The 27,604-nt window shown below is 37.6% G+C and overlaps 5 protein-coding genes across 6 annotated transcripts; 2 read left to right on the forward strand and 3 right to left on the reverse strand.

Moving 5' to 3' along the window:
* Positions 1-2,931: 2,931 nt before the first annotated feature.
* On the reverse strand, positions 2,932-4,156 carry LOC137937383 (bidirectional sugar transporter SWEET6b-like). Its single transcript, XM_068782447.1, has 6 exons — positions 4,114-4,156; positions 3,953-3,989; positions 3,639-3,855; positions 3,365-3,526; positions 3,156-3,275; positions 2,932-3,075 (listed from the first exon to the last, which is right to left on the reverse strand). The coding sequence occupies exons 1-6, from the start codon at positions 4,154-4,156 to the stop codon at positions 2,932-2,934; spliced, it is 723 nt and encodes a 240-aa protein (XP_068638548.1).
* A 1,719-nt stretch (positions 4,157-5,875) lies between these two features.
* Positions 5,876-14,862, reverse strand: LOC137936797 (uncharacterized). 2 transcript variants are annotated; one of them, XM_068781681.1, is made up of 19 exons: positions 14,691-14,862; positions 13,946-13,983; positions 13,789-13,811; positions 12,734-12,840; positions 12,593-12,644; positions 12,363-12,447; positions 11,936-12,026; positions 10,425-10,463; positions 10,160-10,227; positions 9,059-9,121; positions 8,837-8,892; positions 8,665-8,738; positions 8,446-8,538; positions 8,265-8,366; positions 7,404-7,484; positions 7,224-7,315; positions 6,921-6,936; positions 6,270-6,380; positions 5,876-6,175 (listed from the first exon to the last, which is right to left on the reverse strand). In XM_068781681.1, exons 1-19 carry the CDS (start codon positions 14,799-14,801, stop codon positions 6,071-6,073), a joined length of 1,407 nt encoding a protein of 468 aa, XP_068637782.1. In that variant the 5' UTR covers positions 14,802-14,862; the 3' UTR covers positions 5,876-6,070. The 2 variants fall into 2 exon arrangements, with proteins under 2 accessions (XP_068637782.1, XP_068637783.1); XM_068781682.1 differs by having other exon boundaries at positions 13,946-14,044; positions 14,691-14,769.
* A 1,478-nt stretch (positions 14,863-16,340) lies between these two features.
* On the forward strand, positions 16,341-21,476 carry LOC137936736 (uncharacterized). Its single transcript, XM_068781595.1, has 10 exons — positions 16,341-16,555; positions 16,825-16,895; positions 17,231-17,333; positions 17,949-18,046; positions 18,202-18,332; positions 18,458-18,566; positions 19,529-19,720; positions 19,802-19,938; positions 20,700-20,986; positions 21,099-21,476. Exons 1-9 carry the CDS (start codon positions 16,441-16,443, stop codon positions 20,974-20,976), a joined length of 1,233 nt encoding a protein of 410 aa, XP_068637696.1. The 5' UTR covers positions 16,341-16,440; the 3' UTR covers positions 20,977-20,986; positions 21,099-21,476.
* A 211-nt stretch (positions 21,477-21,687) lies between these two features.
* LOC137937613 (photosystem I assembly factor PSA3, chloroplastic-like) lies at positions 21,688-23,540 on the forward strand. The gene is made up of 3 exons (XM_068782713.1): positions 21,688-22,155; positions 22,710-22,874; positions 23,047-23,540. Exons 1-3 carry the CDS (start codon positions 21,763-21,765, stop codon positions 23,365-23,367), a joined length of 879 nt encoding a protein of 292 aa, XP_068638814.1. The 5' UTR covers positions 21,688-21,762; the 3' UTR covers positions 23,368-23,540.
* A 287-nt stretch (positions 23,541-23,827) lies between these two features.
* Positions 23,828-26,508, reverse strand: LOC137936595 (uncharacterized). Its single transcript, XM_068781374.1, has 5 exons — positions 26,385-26,508; positions 25,296-26,184; positions 24,921-25,148; positions 24,741-24,832; positions 23,828-24,650 (listed from the first exon to the last, which is right to left on the reverse strand). Exons 2-5 carry the CDS (start codon positions 26,073-26,075, stop codon positions 24,023-24,025), a joined length of 1,728 nt encoding a protein of 575 aa, XP_068637475.1. The 5' UTR covers positions 26,076-26,184; positions 26,385-26,508; the 3' UTR covers positions 23,828-24,022.
* Positions 26,509-27,604: the final 1,096 nt, after the last annotated feature.

Consider the following 27,604-nt stretch of genomic DNA (forward strand, 5'->3'; position numbering starts at 1 on the left):
TCCCCTCGTCCAGTCCCTTCTCTCTATTATACAACTCTTTTCAGTTTTATACCGTTTCTCAAATTTTGCCCTTTCCAAATTTTAATCTAAAAAGAAAGAAAGAGGAAAGCAGGAAAAAAAATACTATCATGTTTTTGCTTGATTTCTACTGGTTATTTGCTTTAGTACTCAAATCTTAAAGTTCATAAATAAGAACTTTCTCTTAATTGTTCTTTTCCCTTCGCTGTTTTCTCTTCTCAATCCGTTTTAACCGCTGCTCTCCCTACTTTGACCTTTTTTATGTTTACAGTTCTCCCCCTTGTCGATGCTTCTCTGCTACTTCTTATCTATTTTTTCAACTCGTATCCCTTCTGTTTTGTGATATTTTCCAGATCTTTCTTATCTTAATCCAATACCCACTTGTTGATTCACGATCAAGTGTACCTTTCCGCAACCAATCTCTTATAAAAACGGTCTTTCCTTGTTGATTATGGTGATTCTGAAACCTGGAATTTGGAAAAGTTCAAAAGGGTTCACGATTTCACTACTGACTTGGCGAGAGACTTTGATTTATGTTTAGTATAGCAGTGCCACAACACTTTCACTGGCACCGTGTTAGATTTCGATTAGGAAAAAAAAAAAAAAGAACACCAATCAAAGAGTTTCCGTCTTTCAGTGAATGAGAAGCACAGAACTTTTTGGATTTCTGAAAGGTATTAAAAATATAGAATTTACTTAGATCTCGGCTCCTGCTGTAACTGTCGGTGGTTGGTGGCTGTCGTAGGGGGGGAAAATCTGAAACATATAAAAACTGAACAAATAGAAGAAAAAAAAATTGCCCATTTAGAAGTGCAGTCTTAAATTTATTTTTAGAGATCTTGTTAGCTGCATTCATGGCGTCACCCATGTTTTGTCACCAAACTTCCAACTATCAAATTATCAAGGTTAATCTTCATCTATAACCAAAAAAAAAAAAAAAAAGATTAAGCAAACGAAGGCCAAGACTCTTTTCTTCTCACTGTTTCCGCTGGAACATTTCACAGATCGTCATTATCATCTCTCAGAATCGTGCTCATTTCAGTATTTGACTAAACGATCCATCCTGCATTCACAAGGGAACTGACAAACTGTTTTTGTCCCTAGGGAACAGTTCTTTCAAGACCAGTATTTAATGGGTAAACTCTCGAGTCATAATTGGGAACCAAACTATCCAATAATGGGCATGCACTCTTTAGACTGGTCAAAGAAGACCTTATTTCTGGTTCTCTGTCAAGTTTGAAGGTCAGTGAACTGAATTTCTTCATCCCTGTCTTTTCTTTTTCTGGGTATAGTTTGATCAATCCCATTTTCCATCTTAATGGATTATATTTGTTTGAAAATTGATAAAAAAAATGAGAGAAGCAAAGCATGAAGCATCTCCCTCCAAGCATTCGAGCCTTCTTTGCTTTGAATGAGATTAGAGGGGATTAGTAGAGGCTGAAAATGAAAGAGGAGGATGGGAAGAAAAGAAATTGAAATGAAGAAGATATGATCACATATGGAAGGAACTATTTATATGGGCTAAGGTGCATCAAAAGTCATGACAAAGACTAAAGAGATGTAGTGTGTTTGACTTCGATTATCCGACATCCACTTTAGAGGCACTAGTTTTTAGCATGTCCATCTCTAATTCGTCCATGATCATGTTTCTTATTTCAAGGTAGAGACACACATCATTTCCCCAATAAAATCTAATTACCCAAGTAGGCCACTACAATCATCATTATCATTTTATCGAAGTTCTTTTTTTTTGAATTAATCCCAGATGGGTTAGGTGAAACTCAATCCGTATTTATCAATCATTTTTTTTAAAATTTTTGTGAGTAATTATGGTAAGAAGAGTGATTCAGAGGAGTCGGAGGACTCCTGTTCTTATGGACGACTCAACTGATTAATTAATGAATATTTACAGTAAAATTTTTTATATTTTAATAGCAGGGTCAAAAGTGATTAGTCCCTTGTTTAGAATCAAAGGACTAATCAATAAAGTTCAGAATCAAGAGAGGTTACAGGTTGTAATGCTCTACACCATTAATCAGTGCGCATGCTACTCGGGGAGAATGATCCAGGGAAGGTCTGTATGAGCATTATCAAAGGTACGCATCATGATCGAATGACTTGGTTGATCAGTTCAACAAGACTGAGGAAGACATTCATATCAACTTGGAACTGAGCTCATTCTTTCATATCGACAATGGTTCAGGAAGTAGATCAGTGTAATCCCTCTCTCTCTCTCTCTACCCTTTTTTCCGCCGATTTTTTGTAATTTGTTTCTCATTTGTTTTCTCGTTTCTGTGCTATCTTAATGCTTGTTCATTGAGCAGTTCCAGAAGGAGCTTTAAAAGAAAAAACAGGTCATGGACGCATCAAAATCTGGTCTGGGTTGAGACGAATCACCAAGGCCACTGATCAGTTGTTGCTAGAAACTGGAGATACAGCAAAGGAACTAATAAAAACAGGAATTAATCCAGATTTAGTATCCGAATACAATTTGATACTGCGTCTTGTATCTTCAAACACGAAGAATACGCTCCATTTTCATGCATGATTCATGGTCTTCCTCTATTTAATCTGTTGCTGCTCCTCCTCCTTGCTTAATCTGTTACCGAGGCTTGATACCCATGAAATTAAGCTTCAAATCACTGTTGTTGTCTCAAAAGAAGCTCAATAAACACAAAACTGGGTATTCAGTAAATTGCCGTTGAAAAATGAAACAAAACTAGGAAAAAACAAAAACAAAAACATCGCTTTTGAGGCATTTTCAGGATGCGAAAAACAAAAATATTGTTTTGGCAAAAAGAGCTTGAGATCGATTTGTTGCAGAAAGTCTCTTCATTTTAAATAAGACAGGATTATTTTGGTCTTCACAGTCGGATTTAGCAGAACCGACGATAAAAACCCCATTACATGTCTTCATTCCATGCGATTGACAGTTGTTGTTGGTAGCTGAACCTCCTGTTTCTCGTCTTCGTTTTCGTCCCAATTTGTTGTCTTGTAATAACAACCATACAGTATTAATTGGATCGCTCCCAAAATCACACCTGAGCCGTTGGGAATCTGTAGAAGAAAACACGGTTTTTAAGCTTCGACAAAGCTTTAATGGAGGCGATGCAATTACATTTCTACAGCGAACTTACCACAAGGAAGGGATCAAAATAAATAAGACCGTAAATGGTCCAACATATGCCATTCAAAAAATTAGTCAGAGAGAGATAGAATGGCATATACTTCACGCTCTTCGTCTTTATTACTGTTTTCTGTAAACAAAAAACAAGTTAATCAGGTCCAACAGGTGGTCAAATCGTTACCTGAAAATTAAAAAAAAAAAAGAAACGGAGAGGATTACCATGATTGTCAAGGGTGAAGCATACATTGCACAGTTGAAAATCAAGCATAGAATTCCAACTATGCTTGATCTCTGTTTATGGGTATGAGCGACGGTTAGAACGATGATGACGACCACAGCTATGAAGACTATTTCAATCAGTAATATCACAATCATTCTCCACTGCATCAAATCGAAGAAAAACAATGCATGGTGAGGGATTACTTACAGAGAATGTTACAGAGAATGTTAGAAATGGAAGCTAACAGTGCATGCAGTGGATGGTGAAGCTTACCCTTTGTTTTTTGTTAGCGAAAGTGAAGTAAATAGTGAGGAACACGGCCTCTAAAACGAATCCGATACCATTGGTGGTGACGACGAGGATGCTGTTAGGGTGGACGATGGGGAGGCCGTAGAATATCCATAAAGCGCAGTTCAAAATAGTGGCCAAGTAAGGATCCGCTTTGAACTTCTCCGTGTCTTTCTTCTTATATATTTGATAAAACGTCGGCCTGCGAAGAAGAATAAAAAAAAATCATTCATTCATTCATTGATCGGTAAAAGGGATTTACTGAAACAAAAGCAGATTATAAGGCGAAAGTGACTTACGAAGGGGAGAGAAAGAGACCGAAGGATATCACATTTCCTGCAAAATAAACACAAAATAGTAAGTTAATCACCTGTTTCCCATTATCGCTCCTCTGAAACATGCAAGATAAAAAAAAAAAGATTCAAAAGATCTAATGCAGGTAGCTCTTGGATGAAGGTACCTATTATGCCAACGACGTTTCTTATCGCACCGGAGTTCACCATCTTGAAGATCCGTCGAAGAAGAAGTTAAACAGGAGAGAAGAGGAGGTGTACCGAAGAGGAAGTGATGGATCAATGAGGAAGACGAGAGGAAGGTGAAGCTTATATATAGAAGGTGAAGAGGGAGGAAAAGATGAAAGGGTAGAGATAACAAACTGGGGTTTGAAATCCGGTGTCCAGAGGATCTGGCGTTCGTAAGTGACGTAAATTTAAATTTGATATTATCCGAGAGAGGGAGAATTGTCGAAGTCTGCGTGACATTAATGGAGAGTGCCGGTTGATGCGACACGTCACCGGCGTGGTGCGTGAAGCCGGGCACGTCACCGGCGTGGGTTTTGGATAGAAACGAACCGGCACAGACTCCCGTTTTTCTCTCTGAAGTCTGAATTTCTCGCTGAAATTTTCAATCTTCGTCTTCCATCTTTGCCGGATCTCTCTCACCTGAACCATGACCCGGTTCTGCCCTTAATTCTTGCCCGCATCAACACCTTGATTCCTATATTAACGAGTCGGGTCGCGGACTCCATGCTCCGGCTTCTAACCCGTCCCCTTGACCCTGTCCCTCCCTATTTGGTCGGGTCTTCTTCTTTCAACTTGCTAACTCGGATTCAACTTGGTAGTGCAATTCTAGGTATTCAACTTCCCAATCAATTCCCAGGTTTACTTTTTCCCCTTTGGTTATTTTTATTTTTTATTTATAAATAATCGGATTTTAAGGCCAAAATCCTTCTTTGACCCAACCATACATAGTTTTTTTTCATCTAAAGGCAACTATTAAAGAATTTATCTATGGTGCAACTATTAAAGAATTTATCTATGGTGTTTGTGCCTATATAAAGTCTTGATCAGGTACAAAATAGTTATAATATGAAAAATACAAAAATAAAATCTTGATTGTTTGATCTTCATCACGGTGGAGGCGAAAGGTCGCACTCCCCGCTCCTCGCTTTTTTCCTCTCTTCTCATTTCTTGCCTAACCCATAGATCGCCCCGTTCGCATTTGCATATGTCGTTGCCTCACCTCACCATCGATGTCACCATAGCGCCGTCACCGTTGCCTAAGCCTCAGAGCTTTACATTAGGTTCTTGCATTTTGCAAACACATTCATGGATAGAATGCGGACGACCCAAAGGAATGAAAGTATGAATTCTATTAAAAAAAAATCATCAATTGAATTCATTCACAATTATGAAACAATAATAAGGAAACAAAGGTAGTAGGTTAAGAAGGCCGATTATGATACATCATATACCAAGCTTTGAATGATTACCCAATTCTATGTTGAGAAGCAAATAGCAAAGGTATATACAATGTCTCGAAAAGTTTCGTATGATTAACATCAACAACTTACATGTTGTCCTTGTATGAAGTTTGAGTTGGAAGATATCCCTTGTAGGTACATTCTTAGCATTTTAAAAAATGAATATATTGATCAACTTCCTGAACATTACATCATGATAATAGTAGTTGTGAATTTCGAGGTGATGTAATACCCTTAACACCAAATAGAAGCAGTGAGTTGGGACTTATTTGGGCTGATTGCTTACATATAATAAATTGTTCTAATAAATTGTTCTAATGAAACATATGCTTTCACAAAAGAAAAAGTAGTTGCCCTTCACCAATAGTTATTTGAGTTTCAATTACCTGAACAAGTGGAAAATGAATTCGAAAAATGAATTTGGGAACTAGAAAAGTAATCTATCATCTTAAGATTTTGAAATTTTTTACTTACTATAAGCCAGATTTTGCAGCAGCAATTATGCGCTTACACCCGTCAAAATATAATTTGCTTTTCAGTTTGATTACTTCGCCAATTAACGTGTAGGCCTGTAAAGAATATTATTGTAAAACGTGAATCTTACGAAAACTGAGAAGGAGCCCCGATTCGCAGTAATTGCAGTAGAGTGAATGTTTTAGCCTTTCCTTCGCCTCTTCTTCTCTGGTGTCTCGTGAACTTGAGCTTTGATCCCGTAAGTCTTGAGTTGGAAATTCTCAAACGCATTGGAAACAGCCTCTACCTGTAACGCCCAAAGCGTTAAGATTTCTAACCGAAAGCATGGTTGAGGATTTATGAAAAGAATGAGTTCTTTTTTGGAATCTCAATTTGCTGACCAGCTCAGGTTTTCGAGTATACACCCTAACTATTCGATCCTCGTAAAATGCAGGCAGCAGGTGACTAATGCGGTCATGGGATATGGTGAAGTTTTCCTCGCTCTCATAGTCCTGCACAATCCAGTCCGCTAATAATCAGGTGCAGAAAGTGTAGATACATCACTAGCAGCCAATATTTAAATGTTTAAAAAAAGATGCAAGTTTCCAAAGCTTCTCCCTGTTTTCAAACAACAGATAGAGGCAAAAAGTGTGTTCATGCCATTACATTGAACTGGATGTTTGCCTCAGATACATAAACAGATCAAAGAATGCAGCTTATTTGTGTCAGTATCAAGTGTTCAAGGTAGAGGCAGAAATTGTTCTTGCAATTACGTTGAACTAGATGTTTGTCTCACATATATAACAGGGATAACTGATTTGCATCATATTTACCTCCGTACTATTCAGCTAAAGGACTCCCAGTGTATCAGATTCTCACTTTGAAAATTGTAAGACATCATGTAGCACAAGTTTTTAGTACTTTATTTACCACATGCAATACCCAAACCCTTGATAAAAAACAAAAATATATAGAACCACAACTTTAAATTTGCCAATCTGAAATAAACATTATATAAAACAATAAAGTGGAAAGAAAAGCAAGTTCAGTACCTTGAAAAATTTGATTCTGGAAGACGCCGGACATGCAAAACAGCAAATGCAAGAACAAAAGAGAACATCAATGACAAGCATGTCAATGTTTTAAACTTTTTTTTTTTTTTTGAAATGGCGAATGTTATTAATCAGAGAGAAATAATACAAGCTTAGAGAGGTCCCTCAACAAATGGCAAGAAGACCCTTTGTTACAAGAGAAACTCGGGAGGTAACATCATTGCCAAAAGAATCGGCCTCCATGAGATGTTGTTTTAAACATTATCTTTGAAAGATGAATACTGACATAATTTTATCAATTACCTCTCAAGAGGATTATCCTTCCCACGAGTCAAATCAATCTTGACATTGCTCACAATAACATCTTCCTCCTTGAGATTCACTCTGGCAGTTTTCTAAAAACAGGTAAAGTTTCTTTGTAAGAAATGTGGCCCAATACAAATTAGAGACAGGAAACCACTGAGGTGTTGATGTATTAAGAACCTGAGAGCAAACAATATCTTTGGGAGTGATAGCTTTAAAGTGCTCCAGTTTGTCTTTTGGAACTGCATACTCATTACAGAACTGCCACAAGAAAACATTTAAATTTGAACAGATCCCGTGCACACTTGTGTGGTATCTTTATCTACATTTCCTCCAACCAAAGTTGATACCACATATGTCCAGATTACAAGAAGAATAAAATTCCAAAATAAAATAAAATCTACAAACACTTATCAGTTTGAGTGATCAGAACTTCTATTAGAACCTTTAGAAATTTGAAACCATTTGATATCATATGGGATAAAAAGATGGGCATATAGGTTCTAAGAAGCCATTTTTTTATTTGAATGTTGATTACACAAACATATTAGACCAAAAACCCCAGTGGGTCTTGAACCCAAATTCTCTTGCTAGAAACCCCCCATGTGGCCATTAAGCCAAAGGCTCATCTCAGGCAACCTGTCATCATTTTTCAAGTGTGGAAACTTGATTTCATGACAACTTCATTATAGTCCAATCAGACACCGATTTTTGCTATGGTTGCAGAAGCTTAAATTTATAAAAAGAATTTAACAAACATAGATGACCGTCTATATGAAGGACACGGTACAGGTTTGAAATAATCTTTTTAACAGTATCGTGCACCCATGGTTCATGGTGAAAACCTGATCACTTTTTTAGTAAAAATCATGGAAATATTTACCATAAAGCCTCTCTTCACAGATTAAATGTTACATGAATAAAAAAAGCAAATAATTTGGATTTAACCTCTTAGGCATCATTGGTGTATATTCTAAATTAATATCTCTGATGAAGATGAATCAACAAACTTTACAGGTTATTCTGAGAGTCTGGCAGGACCTGGTATAAATCCCTTCGACGAATACGAAGAATTAAATCCCTGGCTTCCCTCAGGTCCTCATCCGGAGCTGTTTCAATAGTTTTGAGAATGGAGTCATCTAACTGCAATAAGAGATAAACATCTGAATTTTATCTTCCGAACAGCAAAGCCTCAATTCACTTGGTCAAAGCTTTCATAAACCTTCCAGTATTCAGCTGGGTCAAACACTTGTGCAGAAATGCCAAGATAATCATTTGCTTTGAGAAGTGCATCCACAAACATGAGATCTATCGCCTGAAATCAATACCTCCTATTAGAACATTTACAGTTTAAATTATGAAAGAAAATTGAAAAATGATATTTGATATGTAATAATGTAGAGTTCTCCAATGAAAGATAACCACGAACACGTGTTTATACCTTTACTTTTGCATGTGTATATACGGTTCTATAAAGATCTGCCCGAGTAACAAATAACTTATTGATATTCAGATCTGATCAAATAAGAGAAAAGAGTTTTTAAGTGTACACGCACACACACATAAGTAAAAGGTAATTGACTAAAAGAAACTCAAGATTTTATAACACTAACATTCCTTAGCACGATAGCAGATCTCATCACCCATAACCCGCATGCTTTCAAGCAACCTGCAAGTGGTGGATTGACACTCAGAGGATTAAGAATCAATAACTCTGGGTTGTTTTCTCATATTCAATGTCCAATGTGATGCTTATGAGCTTTGGACCTCTACAGCCTACGTAAATTAAAAAGGCAAGCACGAACATTACATCAAGCAAATCTTCTTGGCCATACCTGTCAAATTCAAAATTGTATCCAAGGCCACAAGCTCGGCAATCACGAACAATGTAATCAAATCTGTAAAATTTTACTTTGAAAATCAGTGTCTATTATTTTGACATACACATACATGCATACAAACATATAAACATAAACATATCCCTGAGGGAGGCAGAGAACATAGGTGATTGATGCATCCTACCTGTATGTCATATGCTAAGCAGAACTGGCATTGAAATGGCATGATATGGGCAATGAATGCAGATGCAATGAGTAGATGATATTCTTGAGTCATTCAAGAGCAAATAGTGATTATATCAGGTCGGCATAAACTGATGTCTTCCATTAATAAACAATCTGCTCTCCATTATTGCACACCACTTTCTATATGTAAGCCACAAATTACATACTTAATTGGACATTCTTATTAAGCTTCAGTAATAAATATGATACCTGTAGCTGATGCATTTTAGGAACTTGCACAAACTCTGCATTTTGATGACATAATTTACAAAGGCATCCCAAAAGAAAAGGACATGATCGGCCATCCAATACAGGTCAGTCAAATATAATTATACAATTTTATATACATAATATAATCTATACATTCAAATGAAAAGAGAATTAACCTCCAAGTCTTTGTCTATATGCACAGAGAGGAGAGAGAGAGAGAGAGCACGAATAGAAAAGAAAGCATGTTAATTAAGATCTAGTAGTATCAACCTATTTTTATCCACCCACTGATCAGATTATGCAAGAGAAGATTATACCAAATATTATGTTTATCCAGTAGTAATAGCCTTTGAATCCATGTCCTGATTAAAATGAGTGGTTGTACTGTGATTGCCCTGGATTTAAGGTTTCCGCCTAATACATGGAGCTGAATTTTGGTTTGGAGGTAATATTCATGCTCCTCTTATAATGTAGCAAATTGGTTAACAATGCAATTGCAGTAATAATGATACAACATTCTATTTAACATCTTATTCCTCAATTCATGTACGCTAAAGATAAATCAGTTGAGGTCTCATGAGATCCTGCTTCAAAGTAATGTCTGTGTTTCAGTGTCAGTGAGTGGATAGCACCATGAGTAACCTAAACTGGATAGTCACTTACTTGTCAACATCTATTCCATTTCGACCATTGGCAACAATGTCATACAAGAAACGCTTCTCAATTGCACCCTAATCCAGTGGAGCCATGAAGCCAAAAAGATCAGAGTGAAACATAAGTTAAAATATCAGAAGATATTGAAATGTGTCAATACAGGATAAGCAAGCATGGGGCTCCCTCATATTAAAACTTGATAATCCGAATATAGGAAAGGCAAATATGGAAGGGAGATGAATTTTAACTCGGTAGAAATGACCAGGCAACTTACTTTGAGGATTGTGGTGTCTGAGCTGGCAAGGATCATTTCCTGAAGAAAAGAAAAGTATAATTCCTTATTGTGATGAAATCTATCATGCCCATTCTTATGTGTACCTGGGGTGTGTCATTTAACATAATGAAGAACAACTAAGGCCTAAGAAGATGAAAACGATATACGTTTTAACTTGAAACTGCTACGAGAAGGGAAAAAAGATTGACCAATACTTTTATGTCAAGTTGCTGGATTAAAAAAATCTAAGCGGTATTGCATGAACCAGTTTCACAGAACCATCCTCTGCTAGTTTAGTCAGAGCACTTTCAATACTCTGAACAGTCATCTTGTCTGTGGAAGTTGTTATGAACTTTTTGTATGCCATTAAGAATGAAATGCTGATGTGCATCACTCAGTTCAAGATGAAAGTTGTCCTTCCTCACGGAACCATAATAGGAACAAAATTAAGGTAACCATGAACTATAAGTTATATCATAAGGACATTATGATTGGAGCCCTCAAGCTATGACAAGTATTCATTCCAAGGAAAGACGGCTCTAAAACTTTGTTCCAAGAAAATCCTTGAGTCATTTGGTACACACCCATTAATCTCTGACACAATTAATGGAAGAGAACTTTTGCACCAGCAAGCTCTATATGATGCTGAGTTCCAGAGAGAGAAAAAGAAGTTGTAGCGCTCAGTATTTTTACTTCATCAGCTTCAGCATTTGCTTTTCCCTTGTCTCCCAACTGAGAACTGGAAAACTTCACTCTATTATGACCAAGATGACCATACAATCAACCTCTGAAGAAAGTTATTCTAATGACAAGGTAAGAACAAATAATCTGGAATCCAGCACCATAAAGTAATTAAAATTATTACCATCCAAAATGTTTGGTAAAATATAAGCATACAACACATATATTTTCATTTTCTCAAAGAAATGTAGCTTTCAAATCATAGAGCAATACTCTGCAAAAATAAAGCTTCAAAATATCCTATCAAGGATGGCAAAACACAAAAACAAAATGTGAATGGCAAGGAAATAATTTAACATGGTATCAGAACAGGTACTCATATGTGGGCCTATACCTAAGAACTATCTACGTGTAGAGCCACAAAAAAGAGGGCCTACACCTAAACTATCCACTTATAGAGCCACAAAAGAGGGCATACACCTAAACTGCCTACTCCTAAAATATCCACTTGTAGAGCCACAAAAGAGGGACTACACGTGAGGGGGAGTGTTAAGGAATAGTCCCACATGGATTAGTGAGTACAAAAATCATGAGTTTATTAGTTGGGAAAGAGGTTTCCTAAGTTGGCTAGTCATTTTGGGATAGGGTTTTGGACCCAATTTAACACGTCTTACATGCATCGACTTTAGGTAGTAACCATACATGTACCTACAATACAGTAACTACTATTAGACGCAAGTACTCAACAATGTCATGAGAATTATAGGAATTTCCAGAAAATACATTATGGAACTTGTAAGTAGAGAAATATTTTGAGAATAACAACTTACTTTTACTTTCTTGAGACTGTCTGGATCCATGTCAATGTTGTGCTCATCAACCATGTAATCGACCATCTTCACAGACATCTGCTCATGACACCTGGGCCAAGGCCATAGATCATCAAATTAAAGAAACACGAAATTAACATGTTTACAATTGCAGACAACAACTCATCAGTTGAAGTCTTTAGGACTAAAGGGGTTCTTTTCCCATGCTTAGTTCATGTTTCCTGACTGTGGATTAACCTATGGCTCAATCATCAAATAGGGAGCTTACTAGTGTGAAGTCTTGGTTCAGGTCTCACTAGGGGTTTCATGCATAACAGGCATGTGTGTATAATATCCAGGCTAAACTGAGCATGTTGCATGTCAAAGAGAATCACCTTGCCAAATGCCAAACTTGCTTTCCTAAACAAACTTAAGAGATGAGAATTACCATTCAGATCCATTCAAAACTTGAGGAAGAAACTCGCGCTCAAAGAGGTGGCTGAAAGGCCCATGGCCCACATCATGTAATAATCCTAAAGATTCATTAGAACTAATTTAATAACATTTTGGTCGATATGTTCTTTTTTGAAAAATGGTAATAGCTTTTATTCAAATTAGAGAATAGTACACATGATACAAGGGCGAAGAGCTCCCCTGCTTACAAAGGGGAAAATTTACCTGCAAGTTTTACTGTTTGTATATCAAAATGATCAATTTCAAGTTCAGACCCCTGCAGACAAAGGGCATCCATCAGAAAAGATTTCAAGATCGTTGTAGTTTTTGATAGCAACATTTAGACCATCTCAAAACTGAGCTGACTTGGTAAGTCTGAAGCTTGTGAACAGCTTGACTGGCAAGCCAATACACCCCCAGAGAATGCTCAAAACGAGAATGAACAGCTCCTGGATAAACCATGTGTGAAAGACCTGAAAGATGATAGATTTTTTATCATAAAAATTTCAGCAGCTTCTACACAATGCAAGAAGAACAGCGAAAATAAAAAATTATTTAATGGAAAAACACAGATTCATTTCTGATAAATTTTACAGAAATCATCTCAATCCAACCCCTCAATGAAAAACCATAATATATGTGATCGCATTGAGAAGAGCGAACATGTGGCACTTGGTCCTTGGGTGGTCCGAGGCTCTAAAGCATAAGGGCAGCAGATGGCTTATTGTATAAAGAGGCATCTGCGAAGGACAATGCCTAAAGAAAAAAATCTCCTGAATGGGCAAGGACCATTAAAAGACAAAGATGTCAAGCAGTTTGGTAGCTTTTCTGATTTGTTTTTTTCTTTTAACCGCTTGCCTGCCCCACTCCTGGAAAACTTCAAATGTCACCGTCTCACTAACCCAAAAATCAAAATACAGTTTAATCAAGCTTCCCAAGCTGGTAGACCTTCTTGGCTAGGTATTGAGAAATTCAGGACAAATGTTAGGCGTTAGTTTCATAAAAAGTGACTTAAGATAGCATTTACACACTTCTTCTTCTTCTTCAAAAAAAAGATAGCATTTTATCACATTGACTTATATTTCCAAAATGTACACTCTTTGAGTTTAATCAACTCAAAGATAATGAAAGAAACCATGAAGCTCTACAGATCCAATATGACTTTGGGTATCTCACTCTCCTGGACAGAGATCTTCACATATTCTCCTTTATCAAAACTTCGTATGTCCCTAAAACCTTGTAAAATGCCATTTGTTTTCTGTTCTCATGCCACAAATAAGCAAGAGAATTTTTAAAAAATAAATATGAGACATAGGGAAAAACCATTTCAGACAAGGAAGGCCAATGACTTAGAGCTCAACTCCTCAAACCTACTAAATCTTTTCCTAGTACTTGATCAATCAAAAGTAGACAATGCTCACCAAGTTGCTTCAGATCACGTAACCTGCAGTATGTAGTAAACTATCTTAGACAATTTAGCTGAACAGGATATAGCAGATAGAAATGATTATCTTTTTCATTCTTCTGAAAGTGGAAATGAGTATTTGATGTCACGAAATTTGCAGCAAAACTCCTCACCTTTGGAATTGCTCCGTGTCTATGAATTTCAAACATACCTGCAACCGTCCAGAAAAGAGTGATCAAATTCAGTTGTGAAACCTTCTGCGCATCCACTAACTATACCAGGAGCAATAGTTGACGAGCATAGGACAGTTTAGTGTAGTTTAATTGCAATTTTAACCATTAATAGCCTGCTATCTTTCTACTGCCTAACATTCATCTCTGTCTGTAACCAAATTGTTTAAAATCAATCAAACAACACCGTAATCGACACAATATGGGAACGCATGTCTGGTTTCCAAAAGCAACTTATAGCTAAGCCTGTCTCAAGCTTAAGCAAATCAATCTTCATGTGTTAGACACGAAAAACATTTATAGTTTAGGTTCTTTACAAGCATCTCAAGTCCGTGAAAACAACAGTAGCAAGTACGGAAGACGCATCTGTCCACTCTTCAAAGCTGCCAATTCCATCAGCCAAATACCAGATTTCTCTTACTCTCAGTAACTGTCAAATGAAAACAATTCCTCTTCTGCTGAATTGATGTTATGATGTTAAACTCTCTGACTACGCCAAATCAGTAAAACATAAACAACAACCAGAACTAGCATCGAACTCAACCAACACAGAGAAGATACAGTTTCCGATAATGAAGTAAACAGCAGTCAAGGATTGAGTTCCGGATAAAATTGAAAAAAGAACAAAACAAAAAGATGAGCGATGAACGAGTCTAAAGGAAGTTGAACAAGAAATGAATCCACATACTGGATCGAGATAGATATTCCCGTGGACGTTGTCGTGAACATGCTTCAACAACCTTCGATCTTGCGAGAGGAGAAGATCAAACGGCCTGTGCAAGTTGTCGAGTCCGCCCATCTGGCCTCTTCCAGTATCGGATTTCGAAGTGAAGCGTCGAACTCAATAAGGCGCAGCAAGAAGCGTAGGTGGAAAAAGTAAGGGAGTGGCGACGGAAAAGCGGGAACGCTTCCGAAACTTGCGTTACATGTTTATTAACCTTTTTCTTTATTAGTTTGGTGTAAAGATGCGAATGGACACAGAGGCCGAGGGAGGTTCAGGAAGATGAAATAAGAAACACAAGCCGACATTCCGGATGGTCGCCAATTATGAGCCTCCAGGAGGTTTTCGCTCCTCAGTCCTCACTCGTCCGGGCTCAATCAACCGTCCACATAGTTTTGGACAAATTACAAGCAGTGGAGTACGATTCATATGCTTTTCTTTTTTTCATGATGATTCTTATAGATTAGGAACTAAAAGGAATGTTGGACTTTTAATGGCAAATTTCCAGGTAGGTGAGGCACTTGTCCTGTGTTTCGATGACTGAAAGCCGAAAGAAAAAACAGAGAAAGATAAAAGAAAATAAAAGAGTTTTTTTTTATTTGGATGCTCATGTAGAACGAGAGAGAAAATATAAAATAGATATAGTTTTTCTTGTTTAGATACATGTGAAAAATAAAAAATAAATAAAAATTAGTAATATTTTTTAAAAAATTATAATTAAATTTTTCTCTGAATTTCTATTTCTTTCTTTTTTTCCCTTAAATTACATCATTTTGTGAGAAAAATTTTATTAACTAAGAGAGAGTGATTTTTTTTTTGTCGAAGCAGGCACATGTTGGGTTAAATAACAAAATATGTCAGAGATAGGTGGTTCTGGTCCACCCCTGGTCCACCTTGGTTAGGTATTTGGTATTTTGTACTTAACAGACCAGTCTGTTAAGTTTGTATTAGCTAGGCGTTTGACATGGTATTAGAGTTAAGCACTATGTTCCACATTCAAATCCTGGCGGAAACGGTAGGGAACGGGAACGATGGGTATTAGAGCTAGGTGGTTCCGGTCCACCCATGATGGATTAAGTTCTGTGCTTTCCGCACCTAACAAATCGGTCTGTTGAGTTGTATTGGCTAGGCATTTGGCATGGTATCAGAGTTGGGCACTACGTTCCGCGTCCGAATCTCGACAGAAGCGGTAGGGAATGGGAACGGTAGGTGTCAAAGTTAGGTAGTTCTGGTCCACTTGGGTTAGGTTCCGTTCACCCTTTGTGGTTAGGTACTTGACTTTCCGTACTTAATAGAGTGGGTTTTAGGCATTTAACAAACTCAACCTAAATTTACCCGGTTTTTATGAAAATAAAGTTTTTACTAGGACATGCACGGAGTAAAAAAATTTGGTAAGGATGGGTTTCCTATCCCCATCTTAGAACGTCAATTTGTATCCTATATTTTAGAAATTAATATATAAAAGTTTGTAACTTATTGTCTCGTATATCCGTGTGCATACAATTTTGCGGGAACCTGACCTGATCCGACCCGAAGACCACATTTCTCACTATGGGGGAATAACATGCCTCGCGTGTAACTTAACACGCTTCTTTATCCAAAATCCAACCAAACAGCGCGTGTAGAGACTCTGCACTCTGAGGCCACGGAGAGCTGTTCCGCCGTCTCCTACCCCCGCCAAAAACACCCTCAATTCCGGCGCCGTATCTCTCTCTCGATGGCTTTGATGAGAGGGACGACGTTTTCGCTTCCGCGGTTCGGATCTTATTTCAACCATCGGTCTCCTCCGTCTCGTCTTTTGTTAAGGGCCTCGCTCGTGGATTCTGTAATCAGTAATGTGTCTCATTTGTCTCCGTATTATTATAACAATTATCACGATAAAATCTTTCATTTTCGTATGTATATCGTCTGCATTTTCTTTGGTCAATTAGGTAGCTATCTATGCGCCTGATATAGATCATCATAATTGTTAAGGATACTGGCTCTACCTGTTCATTGGCATTGCGAGAACTGGCAGCGATTGCGACACTATTAATTTTACTATTATTATGATCATGCATATGCATGTATTATAGCGCGAGGTTCTTGCCTTTTTTCCTAGGAAGAGAAGATAACAGCAGGAAGTATGCGTCGAAAGTGTTGTTGAAGGAGATGGAATATCCGGAGCTTGAAGTAGGATTTTTTCTCTTATTATTTTCCAATTGTTGATTTAAGTTATTACGCGTCTGCATATTTATTAGCCTTCTCGTGACTTGTATTGATTCGAATCTGCGTTTATTTTTTTATTTATAGTTTTTCGTTTTAGATGGTGTTATTTTAGATCTCATTGCTCTTTCAACTCCATTTCAAGGAGGACACTTTGTTATTACTTGTATATTTTTTGTTGTTATTGTGATTGTTTAAGTAGTTTTATTTTTATCTTGGTTGCTTTTTTTAGAGTCTTCCACTAGATATGTGGTATCAATTTTTGTGGGTTCTAAATTGTGGAAGTTCATGTTTGTGAGCAGAAATGGGTTCAGTCGCACGGCTATAGGCCAGGGCAAGCTCTAATGCTTTGGAAGCACTTATATGGTGACAAAATTTGGGCTCATTCTAGCGAAGAATTGTCAGGTTTTTCTCTTAATGTTTACTTTCTATTTTCATTGTTCTTCACTTAGTTCTCTCTGTATTGTTGCGATTCCACCATAACTTTACAACTTTGATGATTACCAAGATCAGTACTCTCTCTCTCTCTCTCTTTATAGGCATGTGATTTCCACTAGCCAGCTGCATGTCTATGAGTTTCAATGTGTGTCTGAAACCATTTTGCAGTCCTTGGTTAGAGAACTCATTGTGCAGGTAAGCAAGAAAGGGGCATAAAACCTAAGGCCATTTGGTCTAGTAGTATCCTGTTTACATTAGGTGCGTCAGGTCGCGACTTCGAATGGCGCCACCCCCCTCTCAAAAAAAAAAAAAAAAGGGGCATAAACATGCCCTGGGTTCCTTATTCTTCTTCTATGAGTACTTCTGGAACCCAAAATCAACAGAAAGACCTATGACTGTAAACTTCTAAGTAAATTACTTCCAGGCTGTTAAGAATCGTTTTCCATTTGTTAAAATACATTCACAGATGACAGATCCCTTGCCGTATTCGTTAAAACTCATCATATTGACCTTTTAGCTGATTAAGTAAATCAGTGAACCAATACTTGATATACTCATTCAATTCCTTTTAATTGGTTGTAGCTTTGAACAAAGATTTCAGAAAGTTGTTAAGTGAAGTTGCTGAGTTGAAGGCATTATCCGTGAAGGATGTTTTGACATCATCTGATGGAACTCGGAAGGTACATAAAAAATCTTCATATATATATATATATATATATATTTCTGTTGGATTGCCTAAAATGTTTTTTATTGTCTAGTTCTGTAAATAATTTGAAAATGTAGATTGACTTCCAGAGAACACTCATTGATGGATACACCACACAGATGCTTGCAGATTCTATTTACTTTGGATGATGGGTTGTTGATAGAAACAGTTGTGATTCCCTGCGGTAGGGGTAGGACTACGGTTTGTGTCTCAAGTCAAGTGGGCTGTGCCATGAACTGTCAATTCTGCTACACTGGGAGGTATGTTGATGCAGAGGATTTTGGAGTATTTCATTTGTAAACCTTGTTGGGTGCATTTCACGAACACTCTTGAAGCTCAAATGTTTCACTTTTTTAATTTGGCTTGGATATGTTGTACTTTGTAGGATGGGTCTAAAGAAAAACTTGACAACAGCTGAAATTGTAGAGCAAGCTGTGTATGCAAGGCGTCTGTTCTCCAGTGAATTTGGTTCTATCACAAATGTTGTATTTATGGTAAGTTTGTTCGTATCCACACTCATAATCTCATGAACCGGGTAACTCTTGTTTGGCCTTACCTCACATATATCTCTTTCGTTAGGATTACTTTAATTATCTGTTATATCATTCACAAGATTGCAGTCAACATGATTTTGAAATTGTACAGCCTATTATTGGCCAGTGAATGTCTAACTTGTGTTTGTAATGAGGTTCCGTCAGATGTTCCTGATTGAAGAGTTATGGTGATTTCATGATATTGTGTTTCAAGTAGTTGGCTACCCAAGCTGTGTAAGTTAATACATGTTTCTGATGAATAAATGAAGTCAACATAAAGAAAAATGTGCATAAAGCGGTACTTGTATGGCTATGTCTGATAAAAATTTATATCAGAATATTACTTTTTCCTCCATTGTTAAAGATTTATATGAGAATATTACTTTTTCCTGTGTTTTTAATTTTGTCCTTTTGGATGGTTATAGGAGTTCTTTTGAAAACTCTGCACCTTTTAAGTACTCCAGTTCAATTGTATGTAACTTTTAAATATTTCAGTGCAAACAGGCAATGGTATTTCCTAGAGCAAATTTCAACTCTCATTACTGTCAAATGATGAAATGTTCATTTGAGGCTTGAAGTTTTGTGCATCAGGCATCATTGTGACTTGTAGCTCATAAAAAATTTCTTGAAGGTTTTATTTTTATTTTTATTTTTGAATGTTGAACCCCCTACTTTGGTCAGACTTGAACCAAGACTTTACATTAGAAACCCCTCATATGGTAATTGACTAAGGGCCAATCTACAAAGTTTCATCTTTCTTAACTTTGTTATTTGATTTTTCAGTTATATTAAATTATTTCCTTAAATTTCATATTTTTAAAAAGTTTATGTTCTTTATTAAATGTCTTTTTGCAGCAGAAGAAACATATCTCTTTCTATATTAAGAAACAAAACCTAAAGCAAATAACAATTCGAATTTGTAGGGTATGGGTGAACCACTGCAAAATATTGACAATGTGATTAAAGCTGCAGCTATTATGGTTGATGAGCAAGGCCTTCACTTCAGTCCTCGTAAAGTTACAATTTCAACTAGTGGTCTTGTGCCTCAGTTGAAACGCTTCCTTCGCGAGTCCTGCTGTGCACTAGCTGTCAGTCTAAATGCTACTACAGATGAGGTATCGAATCTCATGTTTGACTGAAAACTACTTTCGAAGGATGGCTCTGAAGTTTTTCTCCAAATATATTATGATTTGCAGGTCAGAAATTGGATTATGCCAATCAACCGCAAGTATAATCTACTGCTACTTCTTGCAACCCTCAGAGAGGAGCTCCAGTTTAAACATAAATATAAAGTACTGTTTGAATATGTAATGCTTGACGGAATTAATGACAGGTCAGGAAGGCTTCATTGCTTTTCACCATTTTTTTTATTTATTATTTGATACATAGAATGAGAAGAATGGTTTTAAGTATGCCACTGACTTGAATTCTTCAAACACGACGACTTTTTGGCATTCTTAGAAGCATTAGGTGACATATGTACTTGTACTCATTCATAGGAAATCAGTTCCTGAAGCGTTGCTCTGACGATAGCTCCAGTGAATATTTAACTTGCATCTTGTTTTCTCTTTTATTTAAAATCACTGAAAGGTTGAGCTGAGTAGAGCGTTCTGTTCTGGGGTTTGGCCAACGCAAATAACTGACATTTCTCCATTCAATTTTTTATTGGTCATCTCTATTAATATCCTATAAAAGCAGAACTATCCTTTTATAATGCCATGCTCTATGTTTGAGTGATGCTTTCATCCCTCAGTAAGAGTGATGATAAAAATATTCGGAAAAATATTTTATTGATGCTCCTCCTTCAGATGGCCAGGAGTAACTTGTTCTCCAAATGTCTAGAGAGATGTTTGAAATATCTGGGCTCTAGTCTCAGCGAACTTCCTTTATGGCTGAGTTAAGAAACTCAAAAAGATTCATTACTGAAAATAACTGTGTTTCAGCATGTCCCTCATTGATTTTTAGATTTTTTTGGTTATGTATCAGAATAAAAAACAATTATTTTTCATGATCATTGATTATTTTAGTCCATGTGAAATGACCTCCACTTCTGCATTGTTCTTCTAATCTTATTATTCTATTGCATAATTACAGCATCGAGGATGCAAAGCGGTTAATCGAACTCGTCCAAGGTATTCCATGCAAAGTTAATCTCATCTCTTTCAATCCTCATCCTGGGTCACAGTTCAGGCCCACTTCTGAAGAGAAGATGATTGAGTTTCACAATGTGCTAGCTCAAGCTGGATTAGTTGTGTTCTTACGATTTAGTAAGGGGGATGATCAAATGGCTGCATGTGGTCAGCTTGGGATGCCGGGCGACATCCAAGCTCCTCTGCTTCGGCCCCCTCCTCGATTTCATATGTTTGCATGATTGGGCTCAGGTAAGACTATGTACTCATTTATGATTAGCTCTTGTAAACTCTAATTACTCGTTGGCTGGGAGATTTTGGATGACCTAAATTTTTAATGGATAATTTCGGTTCTTCTATGTAGATTGGGTAAAGTGGTCGTGTTCTGTGCTCGGACTCTGGAGAGAAATTTTCAGTAATGTTGGGAAAACGAATCAAAGAAATGGAAAAACGAGATAGTGAAGTGAGCCGGTACACTCACCATCGGTTTCTCCTGTTTTGGTGATCTATTTTCTTTTTTGTTTTCCGGAAGCAATTCGGACTTTACGGGCTCTATTTCGTGTCAGATTGGGGGTGCTTCTGGCCTGAAATGGAACTTTGTATCAAGCAACTGTGTCATGGATAAATCTTATGATGTTCAGGATAAATCAGAAGTTGAAAAAAGAGCTAGTAAAAGTGAAAAATATGACACGAGAAACTGAGTTGCCGGTAATAGATTAATGTCAAAATTGACAATTGCGAATGTGGCTCTACCACAGAATCTTATGGTGAGTTCAAGATTTTGCATTGATTATATTAATATTAATATAATATTAAAAGGGTTATACCATTGATCGTATATGAGGTTTGAGGTAAATAAAAATAATTATCAACCAATTAAAAATACGAATTTGTGACAGAAATCTGAGGACAATAGGCAAGTAACGGAAATAAAAAAGGTTTCAGTTAATATCTTGGAGCTATCTCCTCGCCGTGGCCGCGTATGTTTGAGGCCACTATTAACTGAAACGGAACTCTCAGCTTCGGCCATGGTTGTTGTGGCATCTCCTTCCCCTTCGATGCCCACCCCCCATTTTACTTCCCAAAGAACGCTCTCCATCATCTCTTTCAAATCCTCGCTTTCTCCTTCAAAATTTTGTCATTTTTACCGATTTACGCACCAAAACATTCCCAAATTAACTAGTAGGAATGGAGTTGTTTTTATCAGGGCGTACATGGAAAATTCCAATTCTATGACTAGCATTGCCGGCAGGGTTATTGGTTCTCTCCCCGTGGTCGGGCTTCTGGTCAGGATTTTCAGTGACGAAGGTGGTGTAGGAAGCGATGTTATTGACTTTGCCGAGTTCCGCCGGCGTGTGGGGAAGAAGTGCAGCATCACGGATTCGAGGGCTTTTTATGAGTTCCAAGATCGGCGTGGCCGGGTGGGGTTCCTTTAGTTTTGAATGTGAAATTTTGTCGAATTTGTTGAAGCTCCAGTTTAGAATCTTAATTGTTTTCGACCTATAAGTTGAGATAAGCTATATCTTTTTTGTGTTTTTTACTGGTTAGCTTGATTATTTCGATGCCATGTTTACCATTTTCCTTTTTTTTTTCCGAGAACTCGTGATGCATATGAAATTATGAATACTATTTAGATCTTTGGGGGGGTTTTGAATATGATTTGATTCTTAGTAGTTCGAGTAAAGAGAATTCCCCTTACTCCCTAAGCTTTGAATTTTGTAACTTATCAGCCTTTTTTTTCAAAAAGAAAACTGAGCATACTACTCTTTGTTGGCATTTTTGTTAGTGGCAAACTGGAGTTAATATTAACCTCTAATCCCCTATATGCAAATTATTTCTCCCTGTATTTTTTTACTGAGTGTACATCTTTCTAGAATTCAAATTTTGTTGTGGACTATAAAAAAATTGATTGTGGCATAAATAATAAATCTTTCTTACTGTCAGTGTTTAACTTAAATTAAGTATTATTGGGTAGGCAGGAGATCCTTTGTATGTCCTCCTCTGCTGTTGGCTAGCTGCCGTTGGTGCAGGACTTGTAAGATCTGAGGAAATTCTTGAAGGAGTAGCTCGGCTTCGCATTTCCAATGATATTGAGTTTGAAGAGCAAAATTTCATGGCTATCATGAGTGCTACAAAAGAGGTTGGTGCTAACTGCTAACTACACTACAACAATCTTGTTCGCAAATAATTTTGTTGTGTGGTGGTAAGTTTTGCTCCCACTAGAGCAAAGAGCGAACTTGCATTGCCATGGCAGTCAGCTTTCCTGTAAAAATAGTGCAATCCCTTCTTGATAAGAATATTTCTTTGTACAGAGGCGTGTTAAGGTGAAGGCTTCAATTCTGGAAATTCCAATGGAAGTTCGAGCTGAGAAAGCCCTTGAAGCTATATATGTCTGTTGCTTTGGCAAGGATCCTTTAGAAGAAGAAGACATGAGATTGCTTCAAACTATACTCAGTGCAGTATTTCCTTCTGTGGGGCAAAGAGAGGTGGATAGAATTGTTAGCACCAAGGCAAAACTAGTAGTAGCTGAGGGAGAGGGACAAAATTATCCAGAACCTAAGCCTTTACCCAAAGAAGCTGCACAACTACAAATGAAAGACCTCCAGTTTCTGAAACAAAACAGAGAAACTTGAGTTTCCTTTCTGTTACTGTAACTGTACTCTTATCATCTCCTTAGATGAAAGTTTATTGGAATGTCATTGTTTACTTGTACTAAAGTTTTGAGAGCAATGCAAAATCTGTTAATATAAATTGAAACTTGAGGCATGTTGCTCAATGTTTTGGAATATATATTGATGTAGATCACTGATCAGGTCTCAGATTTTCTTTCAAATGTTTGCATATCGTTTTACTCGAATTTCTATAGTGGTTCAGAATTATGTCGGATTTGAGTGCTCGTGTTGGAACTTGGTTCAGATTTTCTTTCAAATGTTTGCATATTGTTTTACTCGAATTTCTATAGTGGTTCAGAATTATGTCGGATTTGAGTGCTCGTGTTGGAACTTGGTTGAGAATCTCTTCGAATTGGTGGTGTGGCTCCTTTTGGCCTCAAATTTTCCAGTTGTTTACTTCAAGAGGAGAAACAATCGAGTAGAATAAAGAATGTCCAATGGTATCATAGAATGGCTACCAAGATGGTGCTTGAGGATGCCGCCATGCTCAGCTGTTACATGTAGGCAAAAGAGATGACCCTAAAAAACTGGAGCACACAACAAACCACCAATATTTAACATATTTAATCTATATGCAGGTTTACAATCCCTACCAAACCCCCTCTACCCACCATGCTCACGGATTCTTCACTTTGATCCTTAACTTTCTGGCTACATGAGCCGCTCTAGGATGTGGAGGCCTCTTACTAGGGTCATTCTGCTCCACCTCTACCCAGTTTATTATCTTCAGAATTAGAGACTGCGGGCAGCAGATAGACATCTTTCGAGGGTCTCCAGTTGTTGATCCTTTCTTCTTCTTCAGACCCATCTCAAGGGTTTCTTCTAGAAACTCCATAAACCAATTGCCTGCCACAACTTCAACTTCCTTGGCCAATTTGATCGCGTTGCTAAAGGTACTGGTACTGGAGGAAGTTTTCTTGTTCTCATTAGATACTCTTTGATTTTCAATCTGCCTCTGTTTATCAAGAGCAACAGAAAGTGAGTTAGACACAGCTGACCTCCGCTTTGATGTGTTTAGGCCACAATGGGTACTTTGCTTCATTGAATTTTGTTCTATTTCGTGTAAGATGGACGAGTCATTTTCAGTATCGTCCTTGGGTGATTGACATGTTATACTGCTAGCTGCTTGAATCGTTTCCATGTCTGTTACTGCTTGGACAGCTTCTTGGTGGAAACCCAGAAATTGATCGAAGCAGGATGCCGGATCTTCTAGGTTTGCACATTTGCTCAACTGGGTAAACATCCTGTAGCAAGTACCCAAATCATTCATTCAACAAAGACACTCATAAAAGAAAAAAGGGGCAATTTTTAATGGACTTTGTCTAAATCCATACTTGAGGAGTCTAACTAAAGTCTCCGAAGCAGTGGCTTCTCTAAGGGCTTGAACAGCAATCTTCTGAGTAGCTTCTCTCTGCTGCAGGATTTCCTGTCGAGTATTGCGGCATATTACAGTTAGAAAAATTGAATTTGCATCTGATGGGTTGAAAACGTGATCCATAACGCTGGAGGATTACCTTTCCTATTATGCTTAGCTTTCCGGGAAATGCCTTGACCTTAACGGAGCCAGTCTTAACAGGTATAGCCTCAGTTGCGCTGCTTTTTGAAGTGGTTTTATCAGACTGAGACTTTAATCCCTGGGTGACATTGGATATTGACGTGTTTGATGCATCCTTGGAGAGATTGAAAGAAACTCCTACTCTTGCATTCCTTAATCTCGGTGGTGGTGTCGTGCTCTTCTTTTCCTTCAAGAAAAATGAACGCAAAATTCTAGTTAAGATGCCTAGTATGGATGGTTGCTTTGTTTGCCTTGACTGCAGAAGCTGGATTTTCGACAATCCAAAAAAGTTCCGGAAGAAAAAAATTCAAACAAAGAGACACAATGTACCTACAGATGTATTCATGGGAGTACTTGGGACCCGCTGATCTCGTTCACAGACGCTCTTGCTCCTTGGAATCTTGGAGGCAGACGAAGGAGCGATACAGCTTTTCCTGACAGAAATTGGGCTCTCTCCTCTCAGGTCCGCCATCGTTGGTAGCAGCCCGTTCATCGAGCACCTAGAATCTACTCCAGATGAGTTGGCTCCCTTCCCGAGTCTCCCTCTGATCAATGGCGAATTCTGAATATTTCCTATCCGCATGGAACTGCTCCTCTCCTTGATTGGCGTACTCTGCTCAAAGTCTAATGGGATCGCCTTGACAGCCATCGAAGAGGAAACTGCTTCAACAGCATTCAGGTCGGTGCCCCAAGAACCTCTTCTATGGAATAGGAGTTTCGAATTGTCCACTTTCTCCCCATTGTTCTTAAACCGAGTTATCGGCTCCGGGGTCCCAACCAGTGGGTGTCGACCAGGGAGCGGCTTTGCGCCTTGAAGAACAGGAACTGGCGATCCAGGTTGAAGTCTATCGACATAAATGAACTGACCGAGCTGAATTTTGTTGGCTAGAACGAGGTCGTCTTGTTCGAAGGGAAGACTCGCATAAAGGGAATGTGAGGAATCGGAGATTTTGATGTAGAATCCATGTTTCGGCCATAGATCCTTCTCATCGAGGTCCACAGGTACTATGTCAGTCACTTGCAGGAGAGCACTTCGGTGCTCCCCCCTCGGTTTAATCCCTGTATTCATCCCATCGATGAGCTTCAAAAGTATTCCCGGAGCTAGAGCTGTCATGGTCTTCGTAATGGAGCCAATGTGACTGGGGTGATCAAAATCCTTTATAAAGATGAAGAACGGCCAAGATTGTAAATGAAGTTCCAGCGACGGTTTTTCACCAGAAAACCTGCAAACAATTCAGAATTCGACGGATGAGGATATCAAAATACTACAAGAGGAGGGAAGGGATTCGATCCTCAGTTAGGAGTCACCAAAAAAATGCCAGAGAAAAAACGAACAAACCCAAGAAAAAAAAAAAAAAAAACTCGAATATGAAATTAATTCGAGAGCGTCAAAACAAAGAAACCATTCATGCCGAAAGCTCACCCGAAACTCGATTGCAGCTTCAAGAGCAAACACAAACGAGTGCAGATGCGTTCAAATTCTTTGAAGAAACAGGTGACAGTTGCTGCAGTCTTGCAGAGCTCGAGCAGCCTAGTCCAGAAAGGCTCGGCAGCAGCGTCCTTCTCAACGGTAACCATAACGCTCAGATAGAGGATTTTAAAATTTGGATCCTAGGAACGTTGGAGCAACGGTCATGTTTCCGTCGGTTAGAAATCGAGGGACGAAATTACCCTTAACTATTTTGTGTAATGACATTAAAAAATAATATCGGAACACAGCAAGCGGAGGTATATTTGTCTTTCTAAAATAATAATTAAATGCGTAAATGATTAGGTTTGTAAGGACAAAAATTGAAGCCCCTTTCCACCTCCCGTCTTTACTAGTAGGAACAGGACTTAATCCCTCTCCTTATAATTATCAAAACAATAGGGGAGGGGCGATCGAATCTACTCCTTGTTCATGAGGAAAATGAACTGATGCCTAGGGGTAGCATCAAGCCGAGTCGAGCCCAAACTTGCCTATGTTCGAGCCGAGTTTCGAGCCGAATCTCGTCTTGAGCCTAAAATTGTTATCGAGTTCGAGTCCAAAAATTTTAACCGAGTTCGAGCCGAGCTCGAACCTTAATATACATTTAAAATTTTTTAAAAAATATATATCAAATAAATTGTATATAAAATTATGTATACATTTTATATAAAATTGGGCATGACCTCTACATGAAATTAGGCATAACCTATATATATATATATATATATATATATATAAATACATGTATAATATTGGGCATAACCTCTTTTTAAAATTGAGCATAATCTATGTATATAATACTTGTATAAAATTCAGCATGACCTCTACTTAAAATTGGGCATAATCAATATACATAATGCCTGCATAAAAACTCCATGAAATTGCTTATAAACTCCATACAATAATCAAACACAACAAAATTAAGTGAAATATCACTATCAATTTACAATCACCCAAATAAAAACTATAAATCCATTATAAATTTACAAACTATAGTTGTTTCTCTTAATGCTAGAAAATAATATACGTCCATGCATGAGTAAAATCTCCACCTATGAAAAAAACAAAAAAATAAAATTAGTTATTGTCAGATTAAAAAAATACTCTTCCTCTACTAGTTACTTAATGTCGTTAAAAATATTAAAATTACCATGATGAGAGAAACATGAAAAATC

Source organism: Aristolochia californica, unplaced genomic scaffold, assembly GCF_029961685.1.
Source record: "Aristolochia californica isolate CCGP_79_NKW_82.1479 unplaced genomic scaffold, dmAriCali1.0.hap1 SCAF_7, whole genome shotgun sequence".
NCBI lineage: Eukaryota > Viridiplantae > Streptophyta > Magnoliopsida > Piperales > Aristolochiaceae > Aristolochia > Aristolochia californica.

Excerpts from the sequence above, each read along its gene's own strand:
- LOC137937383 (XM_068782447.1), bottom strand. The coding sequence starts at position 4,156 with ATGGTGAACTCCGGTGCGATAAGAAACGTCGTTGGCATAATAG. Across the intron at positions 3,527-3,638 it reads TCGCTAACAAAAAACAAAGG|TGGAGAATGATTGTGATATT; the intron begins GTAAGCTTCACC and ends GATTTGATGCAG. Across the intron at positions 3,276-3,364 it reads CTTCACCCTTGACAATCATG|AAAACAGTAATAAAGACGAA; the intron begins GTAATCCTCTCC and ends TTTTGTTTACAG.
- LOC137936595 (XM_068781374.1), bottom strand. The coding sequence starts at position 26,075 with ATGACAGCTCTAGCTCCGGGAATACTTTTGAAGCTCATCGATGGGATG. Across the intron at positions 24,833-24,920 it reads AGCTAAGCATAATAGGAAAG|GAAATCCTGCAGCAGAGAGA; the intron begins GTAATCCTCCAG and ends AATACTCGACAG. Across the intron at positions 24,651-24,740 it reads ACTTTAGTTAGACTCCTCAA|GATGTTTACCCAGTTGAGCA; the intron begins GTATGGATTTAG and ends TACTTGCTACAG.
- LOC137936797 (XM_068781681.1), bottom strand. The coding sequence starts at position 14,801 with ATGGGCGGACTCGACAACTTGCACAGGCCGTTTGATCTTCTCCTCTCG. Across the intron at positions 13,984-14,690 it reads GGAATATCTATCTCGATCCA|GTATGTTTGAAATTCATAGA; the intron begins GTATGTGGATTC and ends GGACGGTTGCAG. Across the intron at positions 12,841-13,788 it reads ACGTGATCTGAAGCAACTTG|GTCTTTCACACATGGTTTAT; the intron begins GTGAGCATTGTC and ends ATCATCTTTCAG.
- LOC137937613 (XM_068782713.1), top strand. The coding sequence starts at position 21,763 with ATGGTTGTTGTGGCATCTCCTTCCCCTTCGATGCCCACCCCCCATTTT. Across the intron at positions 22,156-22,709 it reads TCCAAGATCGGCGTGGCCGG|GCAGGAGATCCTTTGTATGT; the intron begins GTGGGGTTCCTT and ends ATTATTGGGTAG. Across the intron at positions 22,875-23,046 it reads TCATGAGTGCTACAAAAGAG|AGGCGTGTTAAGGTGAAGGC; the intron begins GTTGGTGCTAAC and ends TTCTTTGTACAG.
- LOC137936736 (XM_068781595.1), top strand. The coding sequence starts at position 16,441 with ATGGCTTTGATGAGAGGGACGACGTTTTCGCTTCCGCGGTTCGGATCT. Across the intron at positions 16,896-17,230 it reads TGGAATATCCGGAGCTTGAA|AAATGGGTTCAGTCGCACGG; the intron begins GTAGGATTTTTT and ends GTTTGTGAGCAG. Across the intron at positions 18,047-18,201 it reads CATCTGATGGAACTCGGAAG|ATTCTATTTACTTTGGATGA; the intron begins GTACATAAAAAA and ends AGATGCTTGCAG.